Here is a 25,218-nt window from a genome sequence, read left to right on the forward strand (position 1 = left end):
AATACTAGATGAGAGCAAACTGACGATATTAATTCAGTTTTACCATAGAAAACATATGAATTCATTTTAACGACCTTTTATTATTTATGATTCGAAATTAAATAAATTTTGTACAATGAAAAGGTGCCACGTATTCGCTTCTCTCAAGAAAAATCAATATGGCGGACCCGTTTGGTCTGCTGGTGATTTTTCTCCTATTTTTCGTAGGTTTTCTCATACAAATTTCCCAAAATATTTAAAGTGATTAATTAAAGATGATCTCCAGTTCACAAACTTTCTATTGATACTAAATATGTTGATATTTGATTCAATCGGAGCTTCGATTTTGCGGTGAAAAGATGGAAAAATCGCTGTCTGTCCGAGAATAGACCACATTTCTGAAGTCACATGCAACATTTCATAAGTCGGATCATAGTTTACTTCTTTTCTTCTAGGTTGTAGTTGGAGTGGTGACTGGAGGGCCATAAAAGTGGTCATTATACGTCATTTTTTCTATTCTTTCAGGTTACCTTTATTGTGGGTATCGAATTAGGACCAGAACAATGTCGGAATGTAGGATTTTCTACGAATCTCTTGTGTAGCAGCTGTAAAGCATTGGACCAGTTCCATCTGTCACCCTTGAAACAGTCATGTCGTAGCTGCTGCCATCAAGATGAAGATGGTGGGGAACAAAACGTAAGCTTGATCAGTATTAATTAAGGATTTAAGGTTGTGTTGGTGATTTTCTCAATTTCAGAAGATCTCCTTATTTTTCATTGAAAAATAGATGTTTAGAGTTGATTCAATTGCGTTTCAGTCATGTTAATAGGCTGTCAACACTAAGTTTCCCGGCCTGGCAACCATACATGTACAAGGGATATCGTTCTTTACAGCACCTTACTTTCCTTTTCTTTGTTTCAGCAATTTCCATTTGCAGAGCTGTTGGTATGTCAATGAAAATTGGGGAGATATCCACAGGTCCAAGGTATGTCATCTGCATGTAGAACGTAAATATCAAGATGGTTTACTGGTTGCTAGTTAGCAAAGTTGAGTGAGATCAGGAGATGTGATCACAGAACATATTTTGAAAAAGTTCATTTGCTTGGCAAAAGGAACCCAACTTCTTTTCTGCCAGCATTATATCCACAAAGTCAGGTTCCTTTAGTTGGTTGTGCTTGTAGTAGTAATCTTCCATATCCCTCCTTGTAACTCATTTTTCATATTTTTCTAAAAATGATCCTTGAGAAAAACGACATCTATGATATCTATATCTTCCTCTTCTGTGTAGTTCCTGACACTCCATCGACAATTTTTCTTTATTACCAGCATTTGTCAAGAGCGAACGTCCCAACCAGTTCCCCGGCCTGACTGTCCGTTACGTACGAGGATCAGACCCGATCATCAAACTGATGGATCAGCAAAGGAACGTTGTCGAGACGCTCGGAATTGAAAAATGGAACACGGACTCTGTGGAGGAGTTTTTCATGGAGAGATTGAAACGATAAGCATCTGAAGATTTCTCTGGTCATTGTCTATCAATGCTCTGTTGCTTTTGCCAGAGAATTTGAGGAAACTTTTACTGCATCAATTATTCATTTGATTGATTAGTTGACCGATTATTTGATGAATTGATTGATGGTCTGTTTTCAAAAAGTTGTGCATTCCAAATGTCTTCCTTGAAACTTAAAAAACTTTCTGGCATTAGCAAAGTTTTCGTCTTGTGGTATATTTATGAATGTCTTACTAGAAACCGGAAGGTTAGTATGACAGGATGCCTCTGATACGTCAAGACTTAATATACTTTGACCAGACTCTAAAAAAGGTCACTCTACCATTAGAAATATTTTTATTTGACTGTACATGTAGAGTATTAAAACAAGGCTCAAACAGCATTGTATACACATCATCATGTCATGAATGTTATGTTGTCACCTTTCATGTCATTTATGTTTAGTATGTACATGTACTTAAAAAATTTGCATGAGGAGATACGCATCAGTAGACGAGACCATCAGAATATAAAAAAATCTATAATTTTTGGAAGAGGGTTGTCAACTTGAGGGTAATGTTCACTCTGAAATAAAAAAATCCCTAAAAACAAAATTTCTTTTGAACAAAAGATCATTTCTGATATGATTTCAGCTAACTCCTTGCAAGCTATGTTCATTGTAACCACCATGGTGCATATTCATTTTATCATGAATTGCATTAATCAATGCAATAAAATAAGAAATTTACAATATCTTATGTCTTCAACTATTTATGTCCTTTCCCTGTTCTTTGCCAAGTTTCAGTCTACGGACTATTTCAACTGGAAGGATGACACACATCACTGGAAGATGTAAACTCAATAAACTAAGATCAGTTAGACCTGGTTTACAGGACAGTCATTGATCCTGGACTAATTATCTCTGGTGATCACATTCATCATCCAGGTTTGGTGCAACTCAGGTCTCTTTGCTTGCATCACGCTCGAACCAGTGTAGGGAAAACATAGCATCAGTTCCTCTCATTGCTTCAACTAACTGGCTCCAGGCTTCCCTGTGGCATTCATTGACAACATTAAGCCAGCCATATGAACAGAACTTTTTATTGATATAAGGAGCAGACAATTTAATATAACAGATGTGGTAATATGGAATGGGCATTATACAATAAAGGGAGAATTTAGGCAGGTGTCAGGTGGGCCAAATTATGTGACATGAAGTCACAGATTGGTGTCTCTGCTATGCCACAGTACATCAACATTGTGCTCGTTTATACAAGGAATACTACACCGAGCATTTCTTTTGCTGAGATTGGAAAGGTAAAAATGTCCAAGCGAATGCTTATCACAGTCATTTGGTACAAACAGCAAAAAGTTGAGGCATTATATAAGCAGTATATGGGACCCATCACACCAATTCGGGTGACATCTACTTCTGTAAACAGCCTAATTAACACCTTCAGCGCCGAACCACGTAGCTCTACGTGGCCCAAATCCCCCCCCCCCCTTTTAGCTGGTTATCGGAGTCTCATGAACTTCACGAAAGAACTACGCCATCGCCATCTTCAGCGCACGGTAGAAACTGAAAAGACCGTGAAAAGACCGGTTGGTCTTTTCAGTTCCGACCTTGCCCTGAAGATGGCGATGGCGTAGTTCAGAACTTTAAATGACTTCATGAAAGAACTACGCCATCGCCATCTTCAGGGCAAGTGAGGAACTTTTCTTGTCTTTTCAGTTCCTACCTTGCCCTGAAGATGGCGATGGCGTAGTTCTTCATGAAGTCCATGAGACTCCGATAACCAGCTAAAGGGGGGGGGGGGATTTGGGCCACGTAGAGCTACGTGGTTCGGCGCTGAAGGTGTTACTTAGGCTGTTAACAGAAGTAGATGTCACCCGAATTGGTCTAATGGGTCCCATATACTGCTTATAAAATGCCTCAACTTTTTGCTGTTTGTACCAAATGACTGTGATAAGCAGACGCTTGGACATTTTTACCTTTCCAATCTCAGCAAAAGAAATGCTCGGTGATTGCAGTATTCCTTGTATAAACGAGCACAATGCTGATGTACAGTGGCATAGCAGAGACACCAATCTGTGACTTCATGTCACATAATTTGGCCCACCTGACACCTGCCTAAATTCTCCCTTTATTGTAGAATGCCCATTCCATAGTACCACATCTGTTATATTAAATTATCTGCTCCTTATATCAATAAAAAAGAAGTTCTGTTCATATGGCTGGCTTAATGTTGTCAATGAATGCCACAAGGAAGCCTGGAGCCAGTTAGTTGAAGCAATGAGAGGAACTGATGCTATGTTTTCCCTACACTGGTTCGAGCGTGATGCAAGCAAGGAGACCTGAGTTGCACCAAACCTGGATGATGATTGTGATCACCAGAGATAAATAGTCCAGGATCAATGACTGTCCAGTAAACCAGGTCTAACTGATCTTAGTTTATTGAGTTTACATCTTCCAGTGATGTGTGTCATCCTTCCAGTTGAAATAATAGTCCGTAGACTGAAACTTCAGCGCCAAACCACGTAGATCTACGTGGCCCAAATCCCCCCTTCCCCCTTTTGAGCTGGTTATTGGCGTCTCATGGACTTCATGACAGAACTACGCCATCGCCATCTTCAGGGCACGGTAGAAACTGAAAAGACCGTGAAAAGACCGGTTGGTCTTTTCAGTTCCAACTTTGCCCTGAAGATGGCGATGGCGTAGTTCAGAACTTTATATGACTTCATGAAAGAACTACGCCATCGCCATCTTCAGGGCAAGTGAGGAACTGAAAGGACATTTTCTTGTCTTTATAGTTCCTACCGTGCCCTGAAGATGGCGATGGCGTAGTTCTGTCATGAAGTCCACGAGACGCCAATAACCAGCTCAAAGGGGAGGGGGGGATTTGGGCCACGTAGATCTACGTGGTTCGGCGCTAAAGTTTCAGTCTACGGACTATTATTTCAACTGGAAGGATGACACACATCACTGGAAGATGTAAACTCAATAAACTAAGATCAGTTAGACCTGGTTTACTGGACATTCATTGATCCTGGACTATTTATCTCTGGTGATCACAATCATCATCCAGGTTTGGTGCAACTCAGGTCTCTTTGCTTGCATCACGCTCGAACCAGTGTAGGGAAAACATAGCATCAGTTCCTCTTATTGCTTCAACTAACTGGCTCCAGGCTTCCTTGTGGCATTCATTGACAACATTAAGCCAGCCATATGAACAGAACTTCTTTTTTATTGATATAAGGAGCAGATAATTTAATATAACAGATGTGGTACTATGGAATGGGCATTCTACAATAAAGGGAGAATTTAGGCAGGTGTCAGGTGGGCCAAATTATGTGACATGAAGTCACAGATTGGTGTCTCTGCTATGCCACAGTACATCAGCATTGTGCTCGTTTATACAAGGAATACTGCACCGAGCATTTCTTTTGCTAAGATTGGAAAGGTAAAAATGTCCAAGCGTCTGCTTATCACAGTCATTTGGTACAAACGGCAAAAAGTTGAGGCATTTTATAAGCAGTATATGGGACCCATCACACCAATTCGGGTGACATCTACCTCTGTTAATAGCCTAATCAACACCTTCAGCGCCGAACCACGTAGATCTACGTGGCCCAAATGCCCCCCCCCCCCTTTTAGCTGGTTATCGGAGTCTCATGGACTTCATGAAGAACTACGCCATCGCCATCTTCAGGGCAAGGTAGGAACTATAAAGACAAGAAAATGTCCTTTCAGTTCCTAACTTGCCCTGAAGATGGCGATGGCGTAGTTCTTTCATGAAGTTATTTAAAGTTCTGAACTACGCCATCGCCATCTTCAGGGCAAGGCCGGAACTGAAAAGACCAACCAGTTCCTACCGTGCCCTGAAGATGGCGATGGCGTAGTTCTTTCATGAAGTCCATGTGACTCAAAAATATGGCCTATACACAAGGTTATTTTACAGAGTTTCTGTAAAAATCATTATGGGATCCATCCAAAAACGTACTTCTTTGAAGTAATTCGTTTTGGATCCATCAGATAATGCATGTTAACATCCATGTTTGTGTACACTTTTGGATGTATGCTTGTAGCACCTAATAAATTATACATTTGTGATGGCTGTTAATTACAGCTTTAAAGGGGAACAAGGGCATGAAGCCTATCCCTGACCCTAGTTTAAGGGAAATGGGAATTGTCTTTACCCCCGCTGTTCCTCTTTAAAGGCAGTCTACAGGCAGGATGAATCAGGTCGGTCAAATTAAATTTCACTAAGTCGTAAATGGGGATCTCTCCTATCTCACACTGAATTGAAACTATTAAAACATTTGTGAGGAATTGGAATTGGTGAATCAAGCATAATCCATTCCCATAACTGTGCATACCTGTGAGTCACCTGAAGACTATCAATTTGACCTCCTAGCCCCTGCGTATAGTCCCCCTTTAAACATATGAGTTGAATATCTGGAGTAAAATGACTCGAATATATGAAATGGCCAGGGCCATTGTGCTCACCTCATGTGGAGGAAAGATGGATAAAGAGCATGGTATTGTGTCATGTAGTGTTAGGTTTGATGTAGGTCCAAGCAATTACAATTTCCCCAAAATGGCCAATTTACAGTACATTCGACCTCTGTGACCTTGAAAAGTAGGTCAAATCAAAGAAGACCCGGGTGACACATTGAATGGTTGTTAGAATTAGATGTACCTATGATATAAAATTGGTGCCAATCGGGCAAGTAATTACTAGGAATAATGGCATTTTGAAGAATTTAGGATTTGGCCCCCTCCCTGGAGGCCAAACGGCAAATCAGATCCGCCAAACTTCGGTACCTGAGATCACCTGACCAAGGGGTACATGTGTACTTAATTTGTGATCAATAGTCATTGCAGTTAAGAAACGTGCCATAGTTACGGCCTGACGGCGAATTTACGCCATTTGACCTCTGTGACCTTGACAAGAAGGTCAAATTACAAACCTGTGTGACATATACTGTATGGTGGTTAGATGTACCCATGATATCAAATTGGTGGCAATCGGGCAAGAAGTTAAGGAATAATCACATTTTTAAGGTTTTTGGATTTTGCCTCCTGGTGGTCAAGTGGTGAATCATATTGGACCAAACTTCGGTCCCTGAGATCACCTGACTAAGGGGTAAATGTGTACCAAATTTGGTAACAATAGTCATTGCAGTTTAGAAACGTGCCATCGTTACATCCGAACGGCCAATTTACACCATTTGACCTCTGTGACCTTGAAAAGGAGGTCAAATCAAAAACCCGGAGGATATATGATGCACCTTTCCTAGAAGTACCTACCATATTTTTTTCAAAATTTCCCGACTACTATTAAGGGAGATATTGCATATTTTCACTTTTAACATTTGGCCCCCTGGTGGCCAAACCATGAAACGAATCGGACCGAAACTTGGTCTCCAAGGTGTCATTACATAAGGGTACATGTGTACCAAGTTTCAACTCAATAGCTCTAACAGTTACGAAACGTGCCCTGCTAACGGACGACGGACGACGACGGACGACGACGACGACGACGACGACGACGACGACGACGACGACGACGACGACGACGACGACGACGACGACGACGACGGACGACGGACGCCACGGTATGGGATAAGCTCACCTCTGCTAAGAGGTGAGCTAAAAAAGCAATGCAATAGCTGGATAAAGTGAGTATAAAGTTGTGAACAGAGTCAATATGACACCAGAGTATAATATTATGCACTGAGTCTGGAAGAGCAACAAAATAATGGCTTGGCCATCGAAAAGCTTAACGAGACTAAACAACAGTGGAATAATTTAAACATAATTGGTCAATAGAGTTGGAACCTTTGCTTCCAAAGAAATACTGCATCTGCAAAATGAATAATGCTGTCTACAATAGGAATAACTTAGGAATGTTCAAAAGTAGAATGTGAACATTGTTAGCCTCGATAATGATACTTAATTACTAGAATAGAAGTGTCACAACTTACCAAAATCACAGTTAGACCAGAATCACAGTTAGAAAGTACATATCCCAACCCATTCCCTATTTGCAATACAATTTTGAAAAAACACAGTTTTGAAAAAAGCTGAAGTCTCTGAGATTTCAGCTGTTTTGACGGTCGACATGATATCATCATTACCCACTCCATCGCAGATAACATGTGACCCGTGCTAGCAAAAGGAGTCGCAAAGCGCAGATCTTCCATCTGAGTAATTGGTTTCAGAAGAGGTTTAAATCAGCAGTCTTCACTAGATTCCAAAAAAACACCTTTCAATAGAAACAACTGGCTTGAAAGTAAGAATGCACCGTTGAATGAAATGAACCATTACTTGAATCAGTAAACAACCTAAGCATCTTTCTTGTAAGGATTGCTCTTACTACTTCCTCTGAAATCGTAGAAAAACTCGCCCTTTCTCACAACACGCCTATTTGTTGTATATATCTTTTTCATCTGGTTGATATAACGCTCATCTCCACTTATTTTCGGCAGTTTCGGAAGACCAGACATTGGTTCTTGTTGAGCTTCGGCGATGCTCTGTTCGCAGTATTGAAGAAGGTTCTCTAGCATTTCGATGCGGTTCCTACAGTAGAATTTCCGTCTACCAATGTGGTAGAATGCTTCAATGAAACCGAGAAAGCAAAGACCTGAAATGAAAGGTAATTTTGCATTAAAACGCATTCATTTTAGCTATCATAGCTGTCGAACAGTCTTTAGGGTCAGTATATTTACCCAAATATAGGCAATTTGGAGGCGTTCCCCTCTGTTTTAACGTAGGCTACAGTTATTGTAAAAATGACGCCACAGTATCATATAAGCTCCCCACAGGTGAGCTAAAAGCCAAAACACTCATGCCCCACAAGAGTTAGGGTGTCTTTAGTGAAAGTGCCAAGTCCTAAATCATGAACACTGATCATGACTTCTTATAATAGCTTGTTCCATTTTCCAACATGTTGGCCTACTTTTAAAGAAAGTGCCGCAAACTACCCCGGTAAAAAAATAATGAAATGATTTTGAATTCGTAAGGTTATATCCCCTTGACATTTAAACACAGGTTTGATCTCAGAGACCTTTTATGGGAAGTCATATTCGACTCACATGAAAAAAAAATTCAAATGGCATTTACAACTATTTCTTTGCGATAGAATTACAGTGACATTTATTTGAAAAGGTGATGAATTGTCAGTTCCACACGGATAGTTTAATGTCCCACCTGTGACAGTGTTTACAAGATACCTATAAACGAACAATGCATATCCTCTATACACTACCATTGACTGATATGTGTCTGGTCTGTCTATGAGATCAATAGGTTGGTCACAGGTTAGCTCGAGTGTCCATGGTGAGCTAATAACAAACAAGGCACTGATGTGTCTACACGCTATTATGATCTGAACAAACATGTAATCTACCTACGTGTTGGGTGAAATATTAAGGATTAGCATGAAACGTTTTTTTTAGATTATCAACATAAAATAATGGTAAGAAATTAGGATGGGAAAACTCAGCAAAACGTGCGAGAAACAATGATATGATCGTGCTGAACCATGAATGTGTAGAGTTGGATAAAGCAGGGGTGGAAAAGCAGAAATTGGACTTAAACCACCCCCAGTTCTTTTGGTTCATCAGAGAAATGGTGCCCAATTGAATGAATATACTGGTTATGGGCCGCAATAGACCCGCCAAAATCTTTTCTCAAGGGAATTTTAGAGAGATGGACTCCTTCCATCCCTCAATTTCACCAGTCACAAAAGATCGGGGTGGTCTACTGTTACCGGAAATCTATACCCCAGGCAATACAGTCATATCAATTGGGCACCGTGAGGAGGCCTGCCCAAAAATCAATCTGAAATTCTGAAGTGCTGTCAAAAGCTAATGAAATATTTACCAAAATGTATATTCAGTACTACATGAAAACATGTACTTAGCTGAAACAACTTTGTGGCATCATAACAGGACAAAGTAAGCTAAACTAAGGTTACATGCAAGTTTCGAGGGAGAAAATGCGTACCAGCACTTGTTTCTAAACTGATCGGTTGAAGTCCTACTCTGTGTTTGCGAACTGTAAATAATGCAAATATCAAAGAGTGCAATGTTTTTGAACGATTAAAGCATCTTCATGTATGTGGTTTTCAAATGTCTAATTCTATCATTTATAGCTGCATTGTCAAAGCCCTTTAAGGTGTTGGAAAGCTGCATGGAATGAATAAGCAACAATCTGATTATTTTATGAAATATTTTGATAAATATTTGATCTTTGGTCTGTAATTGTCAGAATTGATGTACTGCTTTGCCAAGAGAAGGGTCAGGGATTCCTTTTGAGGTAAGGAACCCTGGTGAATTGAGCTAGGGCGGTAGTGAGAGGTGTTACTGTTATGTGTTACGGTGAAGTATCGAGTTATATGAGACAGTCACTTTTAATTTACATGTTTCAGCAATGACAGGTTTCACATACAAGAAAGAGACCTTTTTATTACCCATCACAGGGATAATTATTGTAGGTTGCTGCAACGAAAATCTCCTTTGCTGTCCGCTTAAGAGAACCAACAATACAGGTGCATTATTGATGTAACATATCGCCAGAGAAGTTTCACAGATTTACTCAACTTACCGGCAGTTCTATCTGGATTGCAGTGCTCCCATTTGCGTGTCATCTCAATAAAGATGAGATCCATGTCAGCCGTACTAAACCCTGTATTTGTTAGCTTGCACCGTCTGAAAAAGAACACACTGAATTTGAAGATTTCAACCAATTGGAATGAAGAGAGAGTATTTTATCCAGGCTAATATCCAATCACGATGATGAACATGCATTCATTTACTCTTATGACTCAAACTTGTTTGCCAAAAATAAGCAAATGACACACCGTCAGAAAGAAGAACTGATTTCCATCTTAAACAGGACTTACCTTGTGAACACCCTGAATCCTGATCCTCCCATCCTGAGCGAACCCCGAACACCGACCGACTGCAGAAAAATATTCGCCACCCGGTCATAAATCCTCATCTCTTCATACTCTGAGTATTTTTGCGGATAAATCTGTTCGATCGACGAAGGTTCTTCATCTTCATCTTCCTCTTCAGGATTGTTATTCCCATCAACCGTACGCGGCCGCGGCGTTTCATTATCATTACTCTCATTGTCAACTTTTTCTTCTTTTTTTTCTTTTCCTTTTTTCTTGTCAACTTTCTCCTTTTCCTTGTCCTTCTTCTTGTCATTTTTGTGTTTTTTATTGTCAATTTTGTCATCTGTATCCTCGACTTTTGTCTCCTCCATCACATTATCGACAGTGTTTTTCTCCTTTTTGATATTTTCTTTCTCCAAGGTCATCATGTTTTCAAGGTCATCATGATTGATTTCGATCATCGTTCCTTCCCTTGAAGTGAGTCGAGGAGGCACAGAACCGTATCGGCGATTCTGTCGTGCTTTTCTCCTGTAATTATAGACAAAGTGCTAAGACCAGTGTGGGTTCAAAATACAACTCTAGACATTGGTAACTTGAAGATAATTTTCTTACCATCTTTTGATTTTCTTGAATTTTCTCTTTACATTTCTCGGCGCGATGACCAGCAGTGTGTCCCGTATTAGTGGTTGCTTAATCTCCTCATCAACGGCGCTATTGTAGTATTCTGTCACCCCAGGTGAGACTTCATGCTCGTAGTCGATGCGAAGACTTGGGTTCGCGTTGACCTCGAGGAGGACGGGTTTGAGGTCGTCCAATAGAAGGATGTCGAAACCAAGAATCTAAGGAGCAAAAGGAGAAAACAAATATCATTTTTATTTGCACCTATTTTTTTCCCCTGACATATGAGATTAAGAGAGTCAATGCACCGTTAGTGTTATCAGTTAAAATCCTCCCAAAACATTTTCTTCAAATATGGTCTTCTGTAACTGGGGAGGCTTTACTTTACTTAACAAGAAAATAGAAGAAAGAATGAGTCTTTGGTTCTGATGAAGATTTCTCATAATCACATCCGTCTCTCAAGGGTGAAGTATCTGAACATATCTCAGCATAGCAACCACTATAAACAAAGGCGACTTTCACCTCTGCGTTACAAAAGCAATAATCTGGACATTGATGTGTTTAGTTTGATCAGCCAATCACGCTATCATTATCGATTATCGCATCACGTTTCAAATTCTCATTAGTTGGACACCGTGGCCCAGAATAGCAAAAGTGAATACCACGTTGCTTAGCAACTGGCATGTAAACATACAGAGCTGTGGTAGGACGTATAATTGCGGTTTTATCAGGTAACCTATCGATGAAGTTATTGTATGACATTTGTCTGTATTAATCAATTGATGGCAATTCTAATCAGTAAAATCCTCCTTGCGTATCAACAACAAATCATCTTCACTTGTCATGACCCTATTCACGGTCAGGACAGCAATAATGATCATAAGCGTTTCAAGCTATTATAAAAGACTGCTTTATTATGCTTTATTTGTGTTGGCCCCGGCCAGCTTAGATAGAATTAGCCCAATCTATCATTATAGTACCCAGTACATATTTCACCAGGCTGTTAGTATCGTAGTGATAGAAGAACATTGGGTAAAATGATAGAAAGAAATAGTTACAATATAATTCAACTGAGACGCGTAAGAGGACCTCTGTTTGGAAGTTTAAGACATTCACACTCACTTGAAAGCATTTCAGATCCGTTGCCTTCCGACGCTGAATTTCAGCATTCATTTCAACCCGTAGCTCCGGCAGAACGGCAATCAAAGTCTTTACAATAACTCGCTCAATATCCTTGAAAACTTGATCCACATTGTGACCCAATCGGCCGATTTCTGTAAAAACGCTTGTTAGTGTCCGTTTACTGCCATCGTTACTGTTGTCTGTGTGTACGTATGTACTGCTCCGCTTATTCAGTGAGTAGTTCGTCAGGTGCATGTACGATTCATGCATATTTTTATACGAAGGTTCGTGATATGAGATAGTGCAAAATCGTACCAGTCCCTCTTTACAGATACAAATCTCCAGAGGTTCAATACTCGTTAAAACGGCATAAACCCGCAAGTCAAATTTAAGCTTGTCCAATAAGAACGGTTTACTGAGGTATTCCTGAACAACCATTCGCCTTTGGGACAACATATATTCGTCCGGGTCACGAAATAAGTAGATTCCTTCTCCTTGTGAGCCCTCGTCAGGTTTTGCGATAAATGTCATTTTTGATTTTGGGTTTTTGCTTTGAAATTGTCGGACATCTGCAGCAAATTCATTGAGTTGTTGCGGCATGTACCATGTTTGTGGATAAAAGTCGTACTCCTCTGGATACAGCCGTTTCATCAAATCTAATGCCCGTGTAAGGTTGGCCTTTTTCAAGACGTCCACCATACCTGAGATGGAGGGGAAAGTAATGAAAGAAAATTAGAGCACAAGTCAGTATCAATTGTCAATTATCTCAGCAATCAGGAAATAGATAACTCTTTAGGCTATCTAGATTAACATCTTGAATCTTCAAGGGCTGAAATCCATACAATTCTGATGTGCTCATTGAATGGTAAACCCCTGAAAGATCAACATGATACAATCTAGATCAACAAATTAGACTAGAAAGTAATTTTCCTCACCAGGATATTTGTTGACTCTTCCTGAGGCAATGTCAGAGTTGAGCTCGTTGAAACTCACACTGAGCCAATACACATCACAGGGTGAATCCTTACGACCATATGGGTACTGAAATTGACAAAAGCGAGATTTTTAAGAATCGGTCCATCCACCACAATTGAAGATGAATCAGTGCACTGCACTCCAAGTCTTACTTTTCCAAAGTCTTTTCCTGAAGGAACCACCCTTTTTTTCATAGGCAGGACTTCTCATTTCAGGGCAATGTGACTGATCGGCAAATCATGATCTGCGATTCACCTTCTAACTACTGGTGCCAACAAGTATTAAAGTTCCTCACTTTGCTAAGTTTAAAGCTTCAATTCAAGGAAGAGCTTCAAAAGGAATTCAACAACAATCCGAGGACCCCATCCAAAGTCTAACTGAAACAGCAGTTGTTATTATCCCTGAGGATCTGAGAAATAGAAAATAAAATGGGTCTCAAAACCCCAAGGAATACTAAAGCACCTTTTTACAATACAGTCATTATTTCTGAGAATATAAGTCAAAGTTTTCTGAGCATTCCGTAAGTAGCATTTCAAACAACTTTTGTAAAACCCTTTCATAAGGACTAAAGAAACTTGTTTGACTAAACACTCCTTGGGACAAAGATATACAAAACACACAGCTCAAGGGGTATTTCATGACGAGAATTAATCATAACTCAAGAACATATCACAACACGATAGAGATTTAATGGGGGAAATGTAAGGACAGCCAGGAGAGACTAACGTCATAACGCCATAATGTCTATTTTAAAAGGTTGGTGTCATTAGTTATAGTAGTCACACAGGTATTAACCCTGTTGGTAGAAGATATTAAACCAAGAAAAGCTCTACGCTCAAGTACTCAGTGGGGTCGTTGTTGGTAAAATATGCCGATCAAGATCAAATGACTTGCCAAACCTTACAGGGTTGGGTACAGGAGGCTGGGTTCCAGGGGGACACTAACTAGAGACATGTCACAACCAGTTCAGAGCAACTTCTGAAGACACTATGTTGTAAGATAATGAGTTAAATCATTCATGTAGGTAAAGCCTAAAACAGGACATCACCAGAAACAAGATGTGATACAATCAATTACACGAGCCATGTAACTAATTAATTATGCATGTAATCAATTACAAGGACAATAACTAGAGACATGTCACAACCAGTTCAGAGCACATTCTGAAGACACTAAGTTGTAAGATAATGCGTTTAATCATTCATGTAGGTAAACCCTAAACAGGACATCACTAGAAACAAGATGTGATACAATCACTGATCAGCTGATAGATGGGATAGTGGAAGGGGTCCTACCTCTCTCCATCCCAACTCCTTCAAGCTCAACCTCAGGACATCCAAATTAGACTTAGCCTTTGATGAATCCACAGTGATGTTACTCCTCGACTGGCACCGGGGTGGGCAGTATTTCACCCTCACCAGATCCCTCCTAGCCTTAGAATCCCGTTGGTATTGCCTCCTCTCCATAGTGTGTAAAGTGTAAGGACGAAAGCAAGTAGTCTTGTGCTGGGGACCCGGAATTGGATCAGTTTTTTTTTCCGATTTCGGCTTTTCCAGCGCCCCAGTAGGTTGTGACTGCTGTATCCCTATCCCATTCACGGCGGGAGGTTGAACCCCAGCCTGAACTGTTGTCATTGCGTCCAGTTATGTCACTAAATCACTAAATTACTCAACCATTTCAGCAGCACTCTTGTTACTACAACAACTTTTCCGCCATGTTTATCAATTAAAGCCAGGCGGTGTTATCCAGAAACGTCATTTTGGAGATGTGTCAACCTCGGATCTATGTTTATTGTGGCACAGTGGCTGTACTTGATGTACAGCGATAAAAATGAAAGTATCATGAGGACGAGGTAGCAGGTGGGCGTTTCATTGGATGTCACTTTTTGATGGGATTATCTGCTAATCCTATTAGTTCTATTATGATCAAAGGGGAATGGTGTTATGATGATCTTTACAGTTTCTAACCTTTCATACAAGTCTTATTCAATCTTATATATTTAAAGGAAATATCAGGGATGGTAAGTAAATTACAAATTACAAATTACAAAAGTTTATTGAATCCGTATAAAATTTACATTTTGCATGGGACGAAAATACAATAAACAGAAGTGCAGTGTAGATAGAGAGTAAGAAGAAAAGAGAGCAATAAGTAATAAAAGTAATCAAATAATACAAAAATTGCAGAGTTGGTGGATATTATTACATTGATTGCAGCAGTATTTTTAATAATTATAGAGCTTTTCTCACCTGAAAAGCTAGATAACATAATTTACCGGTGAGGCGAGCTACATTGTCTTCAGCAGTTAAAAGATATAATAGATTTCTATTTGAAAGTTCATTAGTTAACCCAATATGAGTTTTGTTCAAATATTTATAACGAAGGTTAGGGAGCAAAGGGCATGAACACAAAAAATGAGTCTCATCTTCAATTACTTTGATTCATGATCATCACATCACCTGTAAACTTCCAGTCAGTAATAGCCTACTCTAGGGCTAAATTAGGAGGCCTCGGCACTTTTGTGGTCAGTTTCCCTTTGGTGAATGCTGCTGCCATCTATTGGACAGACATGATTTTATGAAAGAACATTCTGATGAAATCGGGGTTAATGTTCGCACTGGAGGCCTGCACATAAACCCCGGAGATATAAGCCCTCATTTGGTGAGGATATCGATCTCATATACATGCTCCATCACTGGCTTGTCAGGATGACAACAAGCCTGTCAATGAAGACAGCGGGTTGTCTTAAACAATCAAACATGCACAGTAAATAGCGTAGCAAAAAACAAATAACAAGACCAATTTCTTTTTTACAAACTTACTAAATTTATTCCTCTCAGTAGTTCATAGCATTTGATACATTATTATATACAAGGTCAACCCCAAGGTCACCATAAAATTCATCAGAACAATAAAGTAGTGCAAAACAACTGATCTGATAATGGCGCTGTTCTACCAAACTAGAACTGATGAGGTGTGAACAGCGCTGTAGATGATTTACACAAAACTATGTTCTACTACAGATGAATGTTTAACTACCATAAGATGATGATTAATGAAAATTGAGTTGGACTATTTTCAAATTTGGCAAAATTATTCAAGAAGTGAGAATATTTTTTTAGAATAATTCAGATAAAATTGAAAGAAAACAAGTTGCTTGTCTTCAATAACGTTTATTTTTAGATAACCATCTGTGAATTTGCTGATTTGCAGAATATTTCCTCAAAATATCTCCCAAATCCTTGAAATGGCAAGACAGTAAATACTTACAGCTGAAGCAGAACTGTCCATTTCTAAATCATGAAATAAAACTGATCGGGGTGCATCAACACAGCTCCTTTTGGACGAATATCGAGCACACAGAAAACAAATGCAGCAGATAAAGGCAGGGACACTTGCATAGGTGGTAAAAATACATGTTACCCAGACACAACACTGAGGACATTTCATCCACAAAGACTGTAACCACTTTTATGTGGATGGTTTTATATCCATACAGGATGTACAATCTTTCATTGCAAAGTTCAGGCCAAAGAGAATGGAAATACAATAGAATACTAAGTAAAACAGCCAACACCTTCAAAATCCCCATGAAACTTGAATGAAAAGATGATCATGATACCTACTCATGGTCCCTGATATGTCGCATGAAAGCTCAGGCCTGTTGGGACTGTTGCCATATCCGATTCAAAGCAAGCAGCACAGCCCTAAACCCTCACCCAAAGAATTTCCACCCAAAATGTCAATTCAGACCAAACCCAATACCACAGGATCTTCTCTCAAGCATTTGATAAGCCTCTCAATATATCAAAGTCCTGCACAAAATTAATTTAGATTTATAAAATCGATTTTGACAACAACCCTAACTGGCTCTAAATGGTCGTTTTAAAATGATTCATGACTATGCACCCATCAGACACAATTCTGGGCTACTCTGACATGATACTATTTCAATTTCAACTCGAAGCTAAGAAATGAACAATATATGAATGTTGATACGATCAATTACGTCCCGAAAGGAACCCGATCATTATAAGGATGAAGATGAAGATGAAGATACATCATGCCCCAGAAGCATCCAAGTTTACAAAAATATCACCTCAAAAATTGTACATGCAAGAAAAAGATTGTTCTAACTAATTTCATATTCATGTCGCTGCTAGCACTATCTAGCTTTATAGTCCTACGGGAAGCTAGTCCGATCTACCAGTCGCAACCAGCCAAAACATCTCCAAGTCTCTAAATGCTCCTACGAATACGAATATTTTAACATAACATTACCATAATCATTAGAATTTTAAATTAGTTAAACGCCAAGCACACACGCTACATAAATTAATTCGCTAAGTTAGCAAAACTACATCCTTATTCATATGTACAAGTGTCTAGCAAAGCAAGATGCCAGTGATTTTACCAATGTCTACGGAGATAAACCAAGTCAGGTATGATACAAATGTACCAGGCAAAAGCAGACGAGATGACATCATTCTAGCCCAATGTAGGTTGCAAGAATAACTGATGCGTAAAATTTGAATAGGAAAACGTGAATTTCTCAGAACCCAAACTTCAATTTTACAACAAGGAAAACAATAACATAAGCGATATATCTTTCTGTAAACAAGTCTTTTAAGTACATGTCCAATTGCGCGAGAACAGAAATCATCTTCTTCACAGTATTACCAAAAATGTTACTTTTTGTGAAACTTCAACTGTTCAGTGATACAGAAGCATTCATGCCATTTAAAGTTATCTCTTTCGGAAAACTAACTACTATTTCTGGGGCCCTCCTTAGAACCATTTTCATACCTTTTTTCAACTTTAACCCTCAGAAAATCCATAACCATAAAAACACACTTCTAGAGAGTGCAAAATACACCTAAGCCATGCAAGCAATTGTTAGAGAGAAATCAACAAAATGTACATAACAGCAGCGGTCATACACTGCTGATAACAGTGTTTAGAACATATTAGGCTAGAATGAAATATAGTTAACTGTACAACTTGAGACTTGGAGCTTGACTGCTTGACCCAACAACCAGAATCGCTATCAGTATCGCTACTCTAAACTAAAGTAATGGCTTCATGGCATGGCAACCTGCTGGCTATCTTACTGCTATCACTATTTGTTCGCTGTGTTGTAGACATACATTTTGTATGATTTCAAAAATGCTGTGCAGCCCCTCAACCCTTCAGGGAACAACTGAATCATTGTAAAAGATAAACCAAAGGAATCCAAGGTGTATTACATGTAAATATACGAGATCATCTAGTATAATAAACTATTGTTAGGTATTATTTTAAAGTTAGATCGGTCTCAAGTTTGCCAAAAATCATCCGGACTATTGTCTGAAAACGCACAACTTTACACTTTAAACGCAAACTTAAACGAATTCCGTTTAATCCTAAGTTGTTTTAGTTGTAGGTTTTCCACAGGACATTGGACATTGATTTTTTTAGCCAACTTGAAACAAGGCCAACACGAGCGAGCACCATACTATCAAAATTGTAGACATACCTACGCCAAAGTGCTACTGATATACAAACATGATGTCTTCCAAATAGTTATCAATGCCACATAGCTTTGGAGGGTTACGTTGCTGGACAAATGAATTTAGCAAATCTGACCGCCTGATCTAAGACATGTCAGTGGTGCCTGGATTATTTGGGGTGGAGATCGGCAACAAATTCTTCTATATATAAATGGGTTCACGGGTTTGTTCGTATGAACTTAGAAATTTCAATCCTTTTCACAGACATTTATACTCCTAGAAGCAGTTTCCCCAAATTCTTTGATTAACTTTTCAAAGCAACACCATGCTTACCTAACACAAGATGGTCTTGGATTTCATGGCAGGAATCTTTTGAAAAGTTATCCTAAATGACTCGAAACAGGGTTCTACCAACACCGACACAATGATATTGTCGAATTCCCCCAAATAACTCCAAATGGGGTTCTACCAATACCAATACAATGATAAAACATTTACACTTTTCCATAGTGAAGGTGCATCTGTGAATTACAAGGCACCGCAAATCTTTGAGCAGCTGTACGCAATTAAATACCGTTGTTGTGCATGTTTGTATGCTTCAATATGTACACCACAATCACGGTCTGCCTCACCCAAGGAAAGTGCCTTACTTGCAGATAGTTCTATTGTATTATCGACTGAACCAGGGCCATAGCTAGAGGGGGAAGGGGGTCGCAGAGTACCCCCAAGTCTGGTGATCTTATTTGTAGGAAACTGAAAATCTCTGAAGTTAGATGTACATTTATTTAGTTTAGAAATAGGAAACTGAAAATCTCTGAAGTTAGATGTACATTTATTTAGTTTAGAAATACTAGAGGTAGTGTTACAAGACCATTTGGTCACAAGGCCAACTCAACTTGGTAAAAGTCAGCATAACTTGGTAAGGCATTTACCTTGAGATGAGAAAAACACATTTAGACTTATAACTTATGATATAATAATCCCACTGCTCAACAGTGTTCAACACATACAATAGATGGCAGGTTCGTCACAAACTGGCTGTCAGAATGGAGAGAAATGTCAAATGTGTGGTGCCAATTTTGTATATTCTTGTACATAAGATCAAAATAACACATTCTGAACAGGAAAGATAAAAGATTGAGAATTATTTTAACAAGTGAATTATTTCAAACATCCTTTTCAGATTTTGCTCGCAATGCTACAGATATTAACAAATACCGGTATGTCAATGATTTATGTCAAATAGAATGCAACTGAAGAATTTTTCGGAATCCAACAATGACAGCCAGATTGGTCTGAATGCCATAAAAAACGAAAACCTGAGTTTTCCATGAAAAAGGTAATCGGGTCTTTACAAACTCTCTACACACTAAATACATAACAAACTGGTCACACGTCAGAATCTACGCCGCCGATCAACAGTCTTGCTCAATTCTGGTCAGTCTCGCACACTTCTGTACAGATCTGCCGCACTCTTCAAAACAGGGGTTGACAGTTTGGTAAGCTGCCAATGGAACATACCATACTATCTTGTTTCGAAGAATGCCCATTTTAGAAACACTATGTTTTTTTACAACTCAACCTACGCCTTCAAAACAACCACCCTCTGTGCAACCCTACTACACACTTGGTTTCAAAAAAATATCTACTTTCCTCTAACTCAAAATCTAAATCAATTTTTGAAACACTGAAACGCATTCTTGAGATTCTAGCATGAAGTATAAACAACTCCCATATATGGAATGTATCAAATCCCACATAAGGAATGTATCAATTTCACTCAACCCTGGCGTCTAACTTTGTCTGGATTTGGCTGAACACAGTCACAGTTTCATTGAGTAACAAATCAAAAATCGCATCCGTCAACTGCATTTTCACGGCGAGTTCATCATCGTCGTAATTAACCCACTGCGGTTCCTCCTCACGTAATTCCTGAACTAAAATCTCGTCGACGTGATCCTTCTTCTTCCGTCCACTCCAGCGAGTCACTTTTGATTCTTTCTGGTTTTCTTTCAAACCGAGCATGATCATCATACGATCCGACAATAGATCCTTCAAACTTTCTGACGTCGTTGGTGGGCTGACCCCCCGATATAGTTTATTCGTCAGACGTTTGGATTTTGCCCACGGTGGGGGCTCAACCTCTTCCTCGTCCTTGTACATTTCACGGATATGTTCGGCAACAAGGTCGAAAATCAATTTCTTATACACTCGCCGACTGTTTGTTTCAATATCCTGTCCCTTGTCGTCTTTTGTGAGGAACTCCATTGGTGGTTCAACGTCATCCAGAGGCTCGCCGTATCGACGCCGCTCCCAGAAAACATCCACCACTTCAGATATGATGCCCTTGACTTCAGCATCTTTGTGAGGAACGGCGTAGAACACTTCTTCCGTCAAACGCTGCAGTTCAAGTTTGCTGATGTCATGTCGCACGCCTAATGGAACAGAGAAAATATATTTAAGAACTGTAAAATCACGACAAATGTAGGTAACCAGAAACAAATTCTCATGTCATCAACATCCGAGAAGAAGAAGCATATTTATGTTCCTTGTCTGTGTAACAGTTCTTATATTAATGCATTTCCTAGGCCACAACCTCTTCTACATTTAACACCTTCAGCGCCGAACCACGTAGATCTACGTGGCCCAAATCCCCCCTCCCCTTTGAGCTGGTTATCGGAGTCTCATGGACTTCACGAAAGAACTACGCCATCGCCATCTTCAGGGCGAGGTAGGAACTGAAAAACCAAACTGTCTTTTCAGTTCCCACCTTGCCCTGAAGATGGCGATGGCGTAGTTCTTTCATGAAGTCAACAGTTCTTCATGAGTCAAAGTTCTGAACTACGCCATCGCCATCTTCAGGGCACGGCAGGAACTGAAAAGACCGTTTTGGTCTTCCAGTTCCTCCCTTACCCGGAAGATGGCGATGGCGTAGTTCTATCATGAAGTCCATGAGACTCTGATAACCAGCTCAAAGAGGGGGATTTGGGCAACGTAGATCGACGTGGTTCGGCGCTGAAGGTGTTAAGAAATGGTATTTGCTCTTGAAACTCAAATTCCAGCTACAGGGGTACAGGGGTAAACAACCGCATGATCTGGATGCTTTGACCAGAAGATTTGCCCCATCTTGGCCAACTACATACCTTGTGGGTGTTGTGGGGGTGAGCCAGGGTATGGTGGTGGTGGGTGGTCAGGAATCTGAGCCTGGGCGCTCAGACCGTAGTCATCATCGAACCATTCTTGATCACCCAAGCCAAGGAGGTGTCCGTCCATTAGCTCTCTGTCCATGCGATTCAGGGCTTCAAGGCGTGCATTCACTTCATCCTGAAATGATGATAATGACAATGGTAATTGCACTGAGAATGACTGTAGAAAGTCCTTGGGTTTTGCATGGAAACAAGGAGTTTACTGGCTGGGAAGTTCGAAAGAGATATGAGTACAAATGCAAATATTTCCAAAATAACTTACATGATTGAGTTGGTTGACAGACTTGGCCGCTGGCTCTCCGAACACAGGTGACACTGGTCTAACTGGGGGAATGAGAGCATCCTCCTTTGGTATCAGCAGATCTTTCTTCTCTGGAGTAATCTTATCCTCAGGGGTCAACTTATTGTCGAAAGCTGATTCTGGTGTGTCGATGGACGTCTGGGAATTTGCCGGGGTGGATTTCCGGTCATCTTTATACTCATCGAACGGAATACCTGAATCAGTTCCGTCGTCGTCTTGGGATGATTCAGACGACCGCGAGATTTGATTCTGTCGAACTGTGAGCATGTGACTGATAGCATCATTGAGCATATTTCTCGTAGCGGTGTCTGCGGCATTGTTGACGTTGTTCTCGGGCACTTCTGAAAAACACAATCGATAAACATCAAATTGCAAATTGAAACACAAATGAAAAGTTCTACGATGCATCAATTGTTTGTATGATAGATATTCAAATGATTGTTACTGATATCACTTTATATTACTTGCACCCCACCCAACAGCAGACTCATCGAGTAGTAAAACCAAGATAAAAGACTCAATTACCTTCTTTGTTCTCAGCCGGTGTAACCTCATGAGATTTCTTCTCAGCAGCAGGAGCAGCTACCTTGGGTTCCTCTCCCGGCTTCTCATCCAACATTTTACTTGGAGACTTGGCCACGATATCGCCCATAACCAACACGGAATCCTTCACCACCATCTCCGTCAAATTATCCGTAATACTGTCAACAATCTTATTCATATCTTTCTTTGGCTTCCTCCCTTCCGTTTCAACCACTTTCTCTGGCACCTTCTGCCCATCGCCAAATCCTTCAACTGCAGCCTGGGCAGATGTAATGGCACGCTCCAAATCACTAGAGATCGATATGTCAGTCGTGGAGTCATCTAGGACTGATCTTGGCGAAAATAACGGTTTTCCTTCCTCGGTAATTTTTTCCGATTTTTCTGATACAGATGGAATGTCAATGGGTTCTTCAGTCAAGGTGTGATCTGATGTATCACTTGGGGCGTCTTCTTGCTCCTTCTGAACCTCGGGTTCATAAGTTACTTTGTCAGGTGGTGCAAATAATCCGTGTTTTGGTTTACAGTCAAAGTAGCGTACGCCATCCTTGCTGCCGTCATTGGTGCCTTCTGCTATTTCTAGTTCAACCCCAGCCCAGTGCCCCGGAGCAAACATTGTCAGACCCTTGAATTTCAACGTGCCACGTTCGATGCCAGCAACGATGACTGAGTCGCCGATGTTGATATGTGCTAAGGGGTCCTCTTCCGGTGTTGGAGTGCTTGTCACAAGAGACTCAAATGGAGATGTAATACTTCTTGGTGCAGGAGACTGAATGGGGGTCCTGTCATCATCACCTTCAACATCCTTAAGGTTCAGTTTAAGTGAGCCGTCGGACAAATCTAATGCTTTTGGCTCTGAAGCCGATCGCTCACTGAACTCGCTCCGATAGGACAAATGTTCGCTGATGTCATCATCAGACAGCGCAGCCTCCTTCCGGCTATCCCTGACCGATGTTTCTGACCGGCGGTCAGCAGACACATCAGAAAAATCATCGGAAAAATCGTCACTATAAGTGCGAGTGTGATATGAGTTTGTTGACACATAGCTTTTGGAAGACTTATCGCTCTGCACCGATGAGATATCGTTCTCTATTTTTTCGTTCTTTTGACTTGTTTGTGATTGGCCCTTTGGAGGCTCATCTTCGGGGTGAGTTTCTACGTAGTCCCACAGATCTGATTCCGACCTGTGCGACCGTGCTGTAAGAATTTGATCAGTTTTATCTTCGTCTTCTTTCAGTTTCAGATCGGCACCAATGGAATGTTGTGAAAATTCATCTGGAATATCTGTAACGACATCGCCGATCGTTCTCGCACTATCCGGAGCCCGGAACTCCACAACCGGTTTAGTGTCTAGTTTCAGATCTAATTTCAGTTCACTCTTATAAGTGGATGGAGGCAAGGAGTCATCAACCGCAGTGGGTATCGCCTCAGATATGATGGACTCCTCATCTTTCTTCTCACTCTCCATCACACTTCCAGTTTTTTCTTTCCGGCCCTCTGAAGCATCTGTAACTGCATTAGCCGTTTTATCCGTTTTCGTGGGAAGCATTTCTGACACGCTGGACTCCCCCTTATCAGATTTTTCCGCCGTCGCAGAATACGACGACTCGGTATCTGCTCTTCGTGATGGCACATGTTCTGATATTTCCGATTTTGTCGAAGCAAGATCGTCTAATTTTAATGGCCTGAACTCAGATCCATCAGATTTTTCAGATTTCTGACTGAGGCTGACATCTTCCGGTATTTCATCAACAAGCTCCGATTGACTGACATCCCTTTTTGTTGATATCTCCGATCTGTCCTTGACCTCACGTAATGTTGGCGGGGTACGTTGTGAGTCCCCGTTCAAAGCGCTGCTCCTTGATGGTGTACGCTCATTGTCAGAATCAGACTTTGGTTTGCGGCCGATGGGTGGAAGTGCCCCAGGACGTCTTGGCGATGGGGATGACTTACGAAGTGAATCTGAAATGAAGCAACCATGGAATCAGTACAGGATGTATGAGTGCGAGTCCTTCCCCACACATTCATGCACCACAGATGAGGACCCCAAGCCTTCTATATAACATTCACGCAGCAGCCACAGGAAACCATTTGAACACATCTTGGTTGGTGAGGTCTGCTGAATCTAACAAAGTATTTGGTAACAAATTGAAGAAACATTGTTTAGATAGCTAACACAATTTACTGTTCTTCAATTTTTGTCCCACTTACACCTTACTTTTCGAGAAAATGTGGGCAATGAGTGTTGTATGCTTAAGTCTGAGGTTACATGAGGAGAAAATACTAACCATCAGGTGCAGTGATAGACAGCGATGGACTAAAGGGAGTATAGCTTTCACTGATTCCTCCTCGGCTCTCATCAATGCTGGATCGATTAGAGCTGCTTTCCGAGTCGCTACGCTGGAATCCCTCTGGCGGCATGGACTTGGTCGTCACTGGGGTAGTTCGTTTGCGTTTTTGGTCAGCGTTGGGGTGTTTGATCTGAGGTTTGACGGCGACCTTGGTGGGTTCCAATTCGAGTTCTTTCTGAAGGTCGGTCTTGACCTGGCTGATGAAGTTATCATAGGCCTGGAAAAGTCAATGGATTTTCAAT

The 25,218-nt window shown here is 40.5% G+C and overlaps 3 protein-coding genes across 8 annotated transcripts in view; 1 reads left to right on the forward strand and 2 right to left on the reverse strand.

Annotated features, from left to right (window-relative positions):
- Window positions 1-150: 150 nt before the first annotated feature.
- LOC135501292 (selenoprotein F-like) lies at window positions 151-2,221 on the forward strand. The gene is made up of 4 exons (XM_064793328.1): window positions 151-203; window positions 505-675; window positions 901-964; window positions 1,306-2,221. The coding sequence occupies exons 1-4, from the start codon at window positions 159-161 to the stop codon at window positions 1,482-1,484; spliced, it is 459 nt and encodes a 152-aa protein (XP_064649398.1). The 5' UTR covers window positions 151-158; the 3' UTR covers window positions 1,485-2,221.
- Window positions 2,222-6,890: 4,669 nt separating this feature from the next.
- On the reverse strand, window positions 6,891-14,797 carry LOC135501343 (tubulin polyglutamylase TTLL11-like). 2 transcript variants are annotated; one of them, XM_064793407.1, is made up of 8 exons: window positions 14,385-14,797; window positions 13,050-13,155; window positions 12,115-12,815; window positions 10,987-11,213; window positions 10,378-10,902; window positions 10,080-10,183; window positions 9,480-9,530; window positions 6,891-8,115 (listed from the first exon to the last, which is right to left on the reverse strand). In XM_064793407.1, exons 1-8 carry the CDS (start codon window positions 14,721-14,723, stop codon window positions 7,817-7,819), a joined length of 2,352 nt encoding a protein of 783 aa, XP_064649477.1. In that variant the 5' UTR covers window positions 14,724-14,797; the 3' UTR covers window positions 6,891-7,816. The 2 variants fall into 2 exon arrangements, with proteins under 2 accessions (XP_064649477.1, XP_064649478.1); XM_064793408.1 differs by lacking the exon at window positions 9,480-9,530 and having other exon boundaries at window positions 6,892-8,115.
- Window positions 14,798-15,891: 1,094 nt separating this feature from the next.
- The window catches only part of LOC135501793 (centrosome-associated protein 350-like), a 45,996-nt gene continuing 36,669 nt past the window's right edge, over window positions 15,892-25,218 (reverse strand). For all 5 annotated transcript variants that reach the window (XM_064794106.1, XM_064794103.1, XM_064794105.1 and 2 more), the window contains 5 exons: window positions 24,914-25,193; window positions 22,611-24,587; window positions 22,047-22,426; window positions 21,722-21,902; window positions 15,892-21,013 (listed from right to left, as the gene is read on the reverse strand). In XM_064794106.1, coding sequence (XP_064650176.1) covers window positions 20,355-21,013; window positions 21,722-21,902; window positions 22,047-22,426; window positions 22,611-24,587; window positions 24,914-25,193 — 3,477 coding nt within the window. In that variant the 3' untranslated portion in view covers window positions 15,892-20,354. The remainder of the gene's footprint in view (window positions 21,014-21,721; window positions 21,903-22,046; window positions 22,427-22,610; window positions 24,588-24,913; window positions 25,194-25,218) is intronic.

The sequence above is a fragment of the Lineus longissimus genome, chromosome 17, assembly GCF_910592395.1.
Source record: "Lineus longissimus chromosome 17, tnLinLong1.2, whole genome shotgun sequence".
NCBI lineage: Eukaryota > Metazoa > Nemertea > Pilidiophora > Heteronemertea > Lineidae > Lineus > Lineus longissimus.

Coding starts and splice junctions, on each gene's coding strand:
- LOC135501343 (XM_064793407.1), bottom strand. CDS start 14,723: ATGACAACAGTTCAGGCTGGGGTTCAACCTCCCGCCGTGAATGGGATA. Junction 10,903..10,986: donor TTCAAGAAAATCAAAAGATG/GTAAGAAAATTA, acceptor CTATAATTACAG/GAGAAAAGCACGACAGAATC. Junction 9,531..10,079: donor CAATCCAGATAGAACTGCCG/GTAAGTTGAGTA, acceptor CATTATTTACAG/TTCGCAAACACAGAGTAGGA.